The sequence below is a fragment of the Prosopis cineraria genome, unplaced genomic scaffold (genome assembly GCF_029017545.1).
Source record: "Prosopis cineraria cultivar Desert tree isolate PC_DT_omini unplaced genomic scaffold, ASM2901754v1 PC4, whole genome shotgun sequence".
In the NCBI taxonomy this organism is placed as follows: domain Eukaryota; kingdom Viridiplantae; phylum Streptophyta; class Magnoliopsida; order Fabales; family Fabaceae; genus Prosopis; species Prosopis cineraria.
The window spans coordinates 23,122,849-23,135,390 of record NW_026555335.1 but is presented as its reverse complement, the minus strand read 5'-3'; the positions used below and the strand labels follow the sequence as shown (position 1 = coordinate 23,135,390).

The 12,542-nt window shown below is 32.7% G+C and overlaps 1 protein-coding gene across 1 annotated transcript; it reads left to right on the top strand.

The window, feature by feature from the left end:
• Positions 1 to 10,459: 10,459 nt before the first annotated feature.
• LOC129309526 (probable sugar phosphate/phosphate translocator At5g25400) lies at positions 10,460 to 11,957 on the top strand. Its single transcript, XM_054951130.1, has one exon. It carries the CDS (start codon positions 10,683 to 10,685, stop codon positions 11,721 to 11,723), a length of 1,041 nt encoding a protein of 346 aa, XP_054807105.1. The 5' UTR covers positions 10,460 to 10,682; the 3' UTR covers positions 11,724 to 11,957.
• Positions 11,958 to 12,542: the final 585 nt, after the last annotated feature.

Here is a 12,542-nt window from a genome sequence, read left to right as displayed (position 1 = left end):
ATCACGTGGCTATGCCCTTCACAACTAACCCAGCCTTCCACTTGTGAGGAGCTACAAGGCCAAGGTGAACTCACTCACTTATGTAATTTGATTTTCCCTAATACTAACAACCATGGGGTGTCATGCCCCTAATCTAGCCTCCTCATGAACCAGTGGAGACTAGTTAGGTTCAAGTCCTTCGTAGAACCAGTGGGACAGTCCTAAATTGACCATGGAACAAGAGCTACCTCCTAATTCCAATGGTCAGTGCCAAGGCTAGTTCTCGATTCCAACGGTCACTATTAATACCACATGGATTTAAATCAATCTACTCCTCTTTCTAGGAGAACTCCCGCCAATGATCATGCTATACACATTTCTCACATAATATGCATTTCAAGTAATAATTTCATGGTGAAAAATCTCACATACTCATATCAAATCACTCCATACATTCAACATATTACATAACACAAATCTCTACTTTTATAACAACATGTCACAAGCAAATTTTAAATCACAAGTAAGTGGCGTAATCAATATTTTCTTCCCAAAATCATTTCACATGTCAAACATTGCCAATACGCATCATACATTTAAATCATTAATCACATTTCACAAACACAATTAACATTCAACCATAAAAGTTAAGTTTCCCCCGGTTACCTCAAACCTTTGAGAGGTCAAAGGTTTACCCCTCACTATACAAACTTCCCAAAGCTTCAACAAGCTTAAATGGTGCCAAAACATTCACACTACAATCATAAGCAAGAATATCATTACAATCTTACTCTAAGGGAAATATCAATATTGATTTTACCTTTCCTCTATTCTACTAATCCCATAAATCTCTACCCATTCATACCCAATGGGCTCTTTAGATCCCATTAATGTACATTATCACTAATAACACCTCAAACCATTATTAATGTACATAAACCTCTCCTAACTACCATATTTATGTTAATTTTCGAATATTAAATGCTCTCATGGACCAACCACTTCTAAAATCATCAATGTGGTATTTCAATACCTTAAACAACTCCCATTATATTAATTTTAACTAATGAAATTGGAACCATACTCCTATGGACCGAAAATCCATCTTCTAACTCAAACCTTACCATAAATCATCATAAATGAGGGAGAGAAAGAAGAATAAGGCACCATAAACTTACCTTAGGTGTTTGGGAACTTCAAAACATAAACAATGAAAGCCAATGCCATGCCTTAGCAGAGCCTAAGTCGAGCTCTTCATTTTCCTCTCCTCCTCTTCTTTTGGTTTCGCACGCAGAACGTATCTAATTTATCATATTTTTGCTCATGCGCCGTGGCACACATTGCTCTCTGCCACAGTGCATAGCATAGAGGAACCTGTTGTATTCAAATTCATCTTTGTGCACTGTGGCGGACTGACTACGCACCAGGGCATATGGCACAGCGGACAATTCTTTACTTTGTCTTCCTCTTTCCTTGCCCCAATGGCCCGCCATTGATCCGGAACCACTTTTAAGGCTGAAATCACCACAAATAAACCAAGTTAAGCCCCTCTGGCCATACACCTCATGAACTCACTAATTACCCTCATTAGGTTAATAAACCAAGATTAAATTTTCCTGGATTTTACATTGGGGAGCTTCATTATATGGCTCAGTCACCTTATTACGGTGTGTACACTAAAGCTAACAAAAGACCCAATGCCACCAAAGGACCCATTACCAGTAAAGAAAAAGGTATATATAATTTAAATAATTATTTAGAATCTTTAATGTATATGTCTAACTTTTTCATTGTATAGCCAAGGGGGAAAAGCAAATTGAGGGGTAAGGTGTCGAGCTATACCAAAGAGTCAGCCATAGTTTCACAATATCTAGTGCCTATGCCTATTGTAGAAAACAAATTCCGTGACTCTCTTGAGACTTATGCTTCGGTTACGAGGATGATTCATCTAGTGCTAATTAGGAATATCATTAATTTTGACAATGGGCTATTCGGTAGAGCATCATTTAAAGTCGTTTGGGATGAAATTTTAAATGAAATCCTCAAGCACGATATGGCGAGCACTAGTTTGATGACCTTCTACATGAGGTAATTCTTCAATATTTATCAAGTAATTACTTGAATTATATATATGTGTATGTGTGTATGCAAGCATATTAACTTGTATATTTTTTCACCCAAGTCACCTTTATACCTCATTCGTGGTTCCTAGTGGCCTCGAGTTAAAGATCAAGCTAGTTAATTCTCATGATATCTCTCCCCGCAATAATATTACAAAGGAGGTTCTTGAAAATCAAGCAAGAATCCTTTTAGATCAATTTTTGGAAAGGGGAACATAGAAGGATACTTTATTTCTTGCTCCTTACTGCCAAGGTGAGTTGTTAATACTTGTTATGAGTAAATATTTTTTTATATATACTTGTTTGAAAACACGTGCTATTTCTTGTTAGGAGATACTAGATGCTTATTGTGGTTAATCCTGTTGCTTAAAAATATGGTATCTCGATTCCCTTAATAGAGAACCAAGCAATAGGGATTTTTTCACTTGTTATTTCTTGTTATTTTTAGTTTCCATTCATATATATTTCTCACATTCATTCCATAATTCCTTCTTAAAGCTATGATGTTGTATCGCACTGTGACCGACAAGACTATATCCCCTAAGATAAGGGCATTTAAATCTTCAAAGAAATGGGTCACTATTAAGGTATTCATTTAATTGGTTAAATTTTTAATCAAGAAATTATCTCGTATTTTACAATTTCATTTATATGTGTTTTTTTTACAATGTCTACTCCAGCCAGATCAGAGCAATGACTGTGGTTATTACTTGATGAAGTTCATGAAGGACATTATCACCCATGCCCCTACCACATTATCTGACAAGGTATACATATATTAAATTTAATTACACTTCAATTATAAATTTTAACCAATTTAATTAGCTACCTATTAACTTGAAAGTTAGTATGTTTGGAACTACAATTATTATACGGCTACACATGTGAAGTCCTTGAATAGGTGGCCCAAAGTGTGGGTAGCAATAATAGTTAGGCCGATACAATAGTTAGTTATGTATATATATAATTTTTTGGGCCAATTTTTATGGGATAGGCCACTTAGTTTTGGAACTTTAGTTTGCAAATAAATTGAGTATAGATTTTTTTTATTTTAAGGCTAAATGTGTAGGAATTTTAATGTTAATTAGATAGCAAATACTATTAGAAACATTGATTATATTGCATTATTTTTGGTTGCTGGCTGGCTATTTTTTATTTGTATGCATCTATATCTTTATGCAAGGGGGCTGCTTTAAAAGCAGCCGTCCTATTGAAAAAAGATGCTATAAATACTTGACGGTTATTTCACAATAACTGTCAAGTATTTATATACTTGACGCTTGTTTTCCAAATAAGTGTCAAGTATTTGTAACTACTTGATGCTTATTTGGAAACGAGCGTCAAGTATTTATCCAGGACAATACATATTTAGTTCATATACTTGATGGTTATTTGAACATATTTAGTTCATATATTTCATGGTTTTTTTCAAATAGCCATCAAGTATTACCCAAATATTTGACTGTTTTTAATACGTATCTCAATTAAAAAACCTTAACAATTATAAGGGTACTTTTGAAAAAAAAATTCATTAATTGCAACTTGAAAAACAAAATATGTCTTATAATTTCTAACATCCCACTTTAAAAAATGCCTTATACTTTTTAATGAAAGAAATACTAAAAATTTGGGTTTGAAATATTTTTTAAAATAATTAAAGTACACGTATATTTCTAAAGAATTCTTAATATGTGAGTGTTAATTATAATTTTTTAAAAAATAACATGTGACATTTAAATTCTCTTACCCTTTGAAATTTGAAATTATGACTCCAATAGTTATAACCATGCAGATAATATTTATAAATTTTTTTATCTTTAGTATTATAATTTTACACAAGATTTTAAAGTGGTTATTTAATTTTATAAATTAACTTTTTAGTCCTTTAATCATAATGCTACCAATTTCATTAACAAAAAATGTTGATATTGTAATTTTAAATGCTAACATCAAATGTCATATATTAATTTTAATTTTTTTAAAATAAAAACTATTAGATTAAAATATTATTATTTGAGAATTCTTTGTAAATGTTGAAAATATGCAATGTTAGTATTTCTTAGTAATGAAATTAATAGTGTTAGAGTTAGAAGACTGTAAATATATATTATAAAATCAAGTAATTAAATTGAAACTTTAAATATTAACAAAGCAATATCAAATGTTGATATATTATCTTTTATTTCTTATAATTTAAAAATAATTGAATTAAAATATCATCATTTGACTTTTCTTGTAAATTCTAAAAATTGCAATGCCAATATTTTCTAGTAATAAATTAATCATGTTAGAACCACCAAGATCTTAGAAATTGACTAGGAGTTAATCTAGTTTAATCAAAAATCTTGAGTTTGAGCCTAGGATATACAGTACCATTAAATTATCAAAGTAGGGTATATCTATTAAAGAGGTGACTACAAGTTTAAAAAAAAAACACTTTATAAAATTAAATAATCGAATTGAAATTTTATAAAAAAAAGTTAAAGAGCTAAAATTATATATTTTTCTTTTCAAAATGTCTTCTAATCCAACCATGTTTAAATTAGTTAGGAACTTAGGATCATTTCTCCCATATAATAAGGTTACGCTTTCTTTTTTGTAGGCCTATGATTAAAAACTGCAACATTTTTGGGTTAGCTCATTCCTTTCCTCGTGAAATCTTGGAAGTTTTCCTTTATTCTAGGCACTACGTTTAATAGCATGTAACTAACGGTCTTTGTCTTGAAACGCTATACATTACATTTATTTTTCCACATATTGGTCCAAATTAGTTAGTTTGTTTATGTTTTTTAAAATTAAAAAAAATGTACCTGTCCCTATCTTAACGAACTCAAAATAAAAACAAAAACAAAACAAAGAAATACATGTGAAGTGGGGAGTCTCAAGTCTCAACTCTTGATGCATGTCTCATGACTCTCATCGTACCTTGAAAAAAAAAAAAATAAAGACTTCTATATTTTTATTCATTGACAATATAGCACTGTATCACCCAATTTTGGCATCATTTTTTTCACACTAGACAAATTTTACCATATTTACATGCAATTTGAAATAGATTTTATTATTTATGACTCATGGATAATATAATTTATACATATTTTTATTAATGTATTGTTATTTATTTAAACGATTAAAGATTAATATTTAAAAATTATATTAAAATAGCCAGAGAGCGATGAAAATATATTTTATAATGTGAAGTACAAAGTTGACGGTATTGGATCATACGCCATATCATTGCAGACAAAATTTCAATTCTGAAGTTCTAATTATAATTTAAATGAATGGAAGTAGTAACTTTTCTTTAGTCATCCTGGAAGGACAAAAAAGAAGTGTGAAATTCAAAATAAAAATAATAATTATAGTATGCATATTTCATATACTCCCTCTATCAAAAAAATACATTTTTTGAGAAATTGGATTTTAAAAAAATATAAGATATTTTTGTCTTTTGAGGTATAATCATTACCTTTCTTTTTTAAAAGTGCCCCTATTAATAAATGACTTTATATTTATTATATATGTTTAATAGGAGTCAATATAAAAAAAAATGGTTAGTTTGAAAGTAGGTAGTTACTTTATTTAGGGTGAAATTTGATTAAAAATATCTTACATTTTTGAATGGAGGGAGTAGTTATTTAGGCATTATCAGCCTATTTAGGTAAATTCTTTCAATATGATTTCATTTTTTACCTATAGCATTCAAACCCTAAATCTTATTTGAAAGAAATCAAATCAAGCCCTTCTTAGATCGATAATATCAAGCCCTTCTATTTTGACATAACTACCTATTCGTAAAAAACAATTAGGTGTGGTGTCACGAGGCGTGCCAGAGATGTAGGGTCTCAAAAGAGTTGAAGAACCTAACTTCTAATCAACGCGAGTAACCCAGACTCCCTTATCATAGTTTACCCAAATGTGAGAATGCGAAATAAAAAAAATATTAATGTAGATGTAGGGAAGTAGAGATACATTAATTAAAGAAAAAGGTGGTGGACTAGACGGGCCATACAAAAGAAAAATAAAGACTAAAACTACATGATAAAAGAAAAAAATAAAATAAAGTAGCAGTCACGGAGTCTAAGACTAGTAGTTTGTTGATGCTGATACCCATTATTGAGAAATGGCTCTTCTATTTATAGATGATCTAAGCTTGGTGTCCAAGCCTTATGATCGTCAGTTTCCTTAAATTTAGAAAGCACTTCCTCTATCATAGCCACTCATCATAAGTGGAGTGCAGATGATCTTGACTTAGTGGCTAAGGCTTCATAAATATTTTCTTTAATTATTTTAAAACTAATTAAATTGAGTTGAGCATGGGCCTCTAAATTCATAATTTGGGTACAAACAATACCCCCTGCATACAAATTGGTTGGAGCTTTCATAGGCCAATTTTGTATGGATATGTCTTGGAGGACTAGCTCATTCTCGTTATGAATGATGGTTGATTTGGTATTTTTCTTGAAGGACATACTTGTGATTGAAGATTAAGGACTATGTGGTCTAGCTTAGAATCAAGTTTCTTAAGGTTTGGGACCTCAGGAGCTGGTTTTGGAATTGACCTTTCAAGTTTTTGGACTTTAAGGACTGGTTTTGTAAAATCTAACCACTGCAGGGCCCCTATGGAAAGAGCCGTTTAGGAGAGATCTCTTATGGAAAGGGCCATTGTAAAGCTTACCTTTTTGACTCTGACCCCTTTGGTGCTAGCCTCAATGACTTTAGCCCTTGTGATTTCAGCCCCTGTGCTACTGGTCCCTATGACTCAGCCCTTCTAGTGCTGGCCTTGATGACTTTGGCCCTTGTGGCTCAAGTCCCTTGGTGCTGGCCCTAATGGTTTTGGCCCCAATTACTTTGGCCCTTATGGCTCTAGCTCCTCTGATACTAACCCCAATGGCTTTAGCCTCAATAGTGTTGGCCTCGATGACTCTGGCCCTTGTGGCTCCGGCCCCTGTGGTGCTGGCCCCTATGGCTTTGGCCCTTATGGGTCCAAGGCCCTGTGGTATTAGCCACGATGGCTCTGGCCCTAATAATGCTGGCCCCTATGGCTCTGGCCCTTATGGTGCTAGTCACATTATGGCTTTGATCCTTTATGGCTCAGGCCCCTCTAGTGCTAGCCCTAATAGTTTTGGCCTTGATAATGCCGGCCCTAATGGTTCTGGCCCTTGTGGCTCTGGCCTGTCTAGTGCTAGACCCGTTGGCTCTGGCATTTGTAGCCAAATAAGCTTGCTATTAAATTAGACCTACCATTTATCCCTTAAGGGATGTTATAACGGTCCTCATTATTGATCTTCTGGTTGAATGGAACTCTAAGAGATTGGCCTTGAGTCCATCTATTCTCTGAAGGTCTTGCTTCTACGATGATCTAGACAACATAGCAGAGGTGTTTCTTAGCCCCTCCTTCAAAGTTTGCAACAGAGCTCTTTGCCTCTCATTAGCTTGTACTTCACTTTCTGCGTGTGCAGCCACATTTTCTAAGTCATAAGACTTAGGTCTATTCTTTCCAACAACATATTGATCCTTACTTGTCCTAGGCATTCCTTTAACATGAGTCCCAACCAAGCGTGTCAAAAATTATTCGTAAAAAACAACCAAGCGTAGTGTCGTGAGGCATGCTAGAGACGCGGGGTCTCAAAAGAATGGAAGAACCTAACTTCTAATCAACATGGGGAACCCGAGCTCCCTCACCATAGTTCACTCGGATGTGAGAATGCGAAGTAAAGAAAATTAATGTAGATGCAGGGAAGCAGAGATACATTAATTAAAAAAAAGGTGGCGGGTTATGCTGGTCATACAACAGAAAAATAAAGACTAAAACTACATGATAAAAGAAAAAAAGAAAATAAAGTAGCAAACACGGAGTCTGAGACTAGTAGTTTGTTAATGCTGATGCCTATTGTTGAGGAATGGCTCCTCTATTTATAAATGATCCTGGCTTGGTGTCCAAGCCTTACGATCATCAGTTTCCTTGAATTTAGAAAACACTTCCTTTATCATAGCCACTCATCATGGGTAGAGTGCGTATGGTTTTAACTCAGTGGCTAAAACTTTATAAATATTTTCCTCAATTATTTTAAAGCCAATTAAATTGAATTAAGACTGGGCTTTCAAATTCACAATTTGAATGCAAATACTACCATTGTCTTTAGTATAATTAAAGTATGCATTAGAAATGAAGAGATTTTTTAACAAACTTACCCTATTTGAATAACTTTTTTATATTAGCTATATTGCAAAGAAATTGTAGAAAACTTATTACTATCCCATCAAATTTATCACGCGCTAACAGCTAGAACTTATCTTGTGATTTAAACTAATCAACTTTCTTCGCCCTATATAGCTTCCTATTTTGTGTGGAAGCTTTTTAGAGGTTAGATTGATCACTAAAAACTAAAAAGTGGTGCTGGTGCTCCATTAATTGTTTTCTCATTTTAGTGCTCCAATGACATTTCCATTTCAACTATGAAGTAAAAAATGACATTGTGGAAGGTTAAGAAATTTCAACCCACCCAATGAATACTTGCTTAAAATTCTTCATCACTTTTATGAAGATTAAATTAAAAGGAGGTCCTTTTTTTCCCATTCATACATAAAATGATAAGAGTAGATTTTTTCTTTTTCTTCTTTTAAAGGAGCAAGAAGGGAAGTTCAACAACTAAACCTTACCTAATCTTTTATTTCGCTTAGTATCTAAGGTCTAATAGTTCTTTTCTTTTTTCCTTTGATAATTAAGTAAATTAAACTTTTAAAAATTGATTAACTTTTAATTAATATATTTTGTATTATCTTTGATTCTATTTATAAGTTACTTTTAACATGTTTCACTAAGATGAAAGAAAACTTTAAATATCATTAATTCTGTTTTAAAATTTAATAAATTTTCATCTTCACTCCTAATAAATACAAAAAAGACTTATTCTTAACCAATTTTTCTTACATTTAATAACGGTAGAAAGGTAAAGATGAATATAAAAATAGTAAAATACCCTATAAATAAGCTCAAAATATATCTTTTATCTTTGCTTTATAAATATGACCAAAGAAGTAATTATATAAATTTTATTTTAACTTATTTCTGGCTCATGACATTAAATTATTAAATTTTAAATACTCCCTTTGTCCCAAATTATAGCACATTTTTATACAAAATATCACATACCAATAAACCTCATTAAGTACACTTAACAATCTTATTTTTTTAAAATAAAAATATAAACTTTTAAAAATATTCATTATTTAATATATTGAAAAGAGAAAGAACATAAGTTAATTATATAGAGAGAAAAAGAGTAATATTAAAATTAAAACATTTAATGAAACCTTAATTTACCTAAAATATCTTATATTTTGGGATGGAAAAACTAATTAAAAAGTACTCCATAATTTAAAATGGACGGAGTAATATGTAATTGTCCAAAGTTAAGTTATTTAATATTGTTTTGTTATTACATTAGAATAAATTAATATTAGCTCTTATAGAGAATTAAATTGAATATGGTTTTTGGAGCACAAGAGGTATCATATTTAATTTAGTCAAAAAGCAGAGTTTTTTTTTGTGCTAAAAAATCCAAAAAATGTTTCTATTAGTTCGTTTAGACAAATAAAAAACAAAAAATAGTTATTCTCTTCATTTAAAAATATAAAATATTTTTAACCAAATCTCACCCCTTAATAAAGTAGTTATCTACTTTTCAACTAACTCTATCTTTTTATATTTATCCCTGTTAAACACCCTATAATAATATAAAGTCATTATCAATAGAATTTTTTTTTAAAAAGGCAATGGTTACACATTGAAAGACTAAAAATATCTTATATTTTTAAATATTTAACTCTTCAAAAAATGCTTTATACTTTTAAACGGAGGGAATAGTTCATAATCTACTAATTCTTTTCACCTAATGGTTAATTTTTTTTTTTGAGAATTTTTCTTGAGATATTAAATGATTTTTTTTTGTTTTGCCAAAAGAACAATCTTACATAGTTACACAAGAAATCATGTCATTTAATATCATAATTCTAAAGTCCCCTCAAATCAATTGTTTGATATGTTGTTCAAAAAGAAATTCTTTTCAAATGAAATGGAAGGAATCCAACATTTGTTAAATAAGGTTAAATATTAAAACTTTATAGAAAGAAAACATTATGTCAAGAGAATTACTTTGTTGCAGTGAAATTTGGATTAACATCTAATTTAGATTCAGATACCAAATGATTGTCATTAAAAAAAAACAGCATATATATATATAATTATTATTTTATTTTTTGTTTTTTATATACTGAATAAATTTTATTTATTTATTTATGTCTTGGATTCGCAGTGGAGCCCATGAAGCATAAATAGCCCAAGTTTCTAAAAATGTTGCTTGTGTAGTCGATAAGTCTCAAACTGAAACTCTTCGTCCTCCTTGTGATGTGGCAGAAACCCAAACCTTTGAACTTCAATTTCTGCGTCTGACACATTCCCTCGTTCATTCATTCATTTAAACCCAGATCCCTCTCTTCTCCTCCTTCTCTATTCAGATCCCTCAGATTTCTCGTCTCAGGGATTAGGGTTGTTAATCTTCGTATTCAAATCCAGCAACCATGTCTATGTCTGAAGGCGTTGTGAAGAAAGTCATCCTCTCCTACACCTACGTCGCCGTATGGATCTTCCTCAGCTTCACCGTCATCGTCTACAACAAGTACATCCTCGACCGCAAGATGTACAATTGGCCCTACCCCATTTCCCTCACCATGATCCACATGGCCTTCTGCTCCTCCGTCGCCTTCCTCATCGTTCGCGTCTTCAAACTCGTTGAGCCTGTTTCAATGTCGCGGGAGCTTTACATCAAATCCGTGGTGCCTATCGGTGCTCTGTATTCTCTTTCTCTCTGGTTCTCTAATTCTGTCTATATTTACCTCTCTGTTTCCTTCATTCAAATGCTCAAAGCCCTTATGCCTGTCGCTGTTTATTCGATTGGGGTTTTGTTTAAGAAGGAGAGTTTCAAGAGCGAAACCATGGCTAATATGGTGTCAATTTCTGTGGGAGTTGCGATCGCCGCTTATGGCGAAGCCAAATTCGATGCCTGGGGTGTGACTTTGCAGCTTTTGGCGGTTTCATTCGAGGCCACTCGGTTGGTTCTGATCCAGATTTTGTTGAATTCTAAAGGGATTTCTCTTAACCCTATCACCTCACTCTACTATATTGCTCCTTGTTGTTTGGTTTTCTTGTCTATCCCCTGGATGATCATGGAGTACCCGTATTTGAAAGAAACCTCTAGTTTCCATTTTGACTTTGTCATTTTTGGGACCAATTCATTCTGTGCTTTTGCTTTGAATCTTGCTGTGTTTTTGCTTGTTGGCAAGACATCGGCTCTGACCATGAACGTTGCCGGAGTGGTGAAGGATTGGTTATTGATCGCTTTCTCTTGGTCTGTGATAAAGGACACAGTCACACCCATCAATTTGATTGGCTACGGTCTTGCATTCTTAGGCGTTGGATATTACAATCACTCCAAATTGCAGGCTCTTAAAGCTTCGGAGGCTCAGAAGAAAGCCCAGCAAGCTGATGAGGAAGCTGGAAGACTCTTACAGGAGAGAGAAGGAGAAACAACAACAGGAGGGAAGCACGAGAACCAGAATTGATTTGGCTGCAGCTAATCTCATTTTTGGATACGAAGATCAGAGATTTAATATTTGTCGATTAATATTGGTGTATCGGTATTAGGTATTTATGTTACTTCTACTCAATTTTTCTTGCCTCTCATTGTTCATTTCAGCGACTGTGTGCTGAGAATTGAACATCTTCCCTCAATGAGTTAACCATTATGGATGTTCTGGACCAATTTCTTTGAAGTAAAGCTTATGGTTTATTAGCAAGTCAATGGTTGATATGTCTCTGTTGCATTGGTGTTCATGATGCTGATCACTTTTGCTACATATTTTACGATTGCATCTGTCATTCTGAAACCATAAGACAGGCAATTGTTGTTTGTCAATTTTTTGTCTTTCAAAGAAAATAAATTTATGTTAAGGATAAGTTTGAAAAATGTTTCAGAACCATACTTTGAAGCTCTCCATCCCCTGAATATCAGTTGCTTCCCAACGTGGAAGAAATTGATTCACTGTATGTGAAATAACAAAGATGTGTAATTTATCTGGATTTTTCTTAAAGACAAATAAATTTAGGAAAAGTTTGTTGTGTGGGTATTTGTTGTCTTCTCAATGTAGTTTCAACATATTTTATTGGATCACGTATTTCTTGTGGATGGCTATCACGTCAACCATAACTTAATGATTAGAGCTTAAAATGTCATCTTGTTGAGATTCTGGGCTCTGATGTGCATGATTGGAGCTTTGATTTAATATATAATACATGGCGTGCTGTTGCATTCTCAGTTTTCTAGATTGTAAATTGAATATGCGTTTTTGCCCCTTCTTTTCTTTTTTCTTTTTTTAAACCAA

Excerpts from the sequence above, each read along its gene's own strand:
- LOC129309526 (XM_054951130.1), top strand. The coding sequence starts at position 10,683 with ATGTCTATGTCTGAAGGCGTTGTGAAGAAAGTCATCCTCTCCTACACC.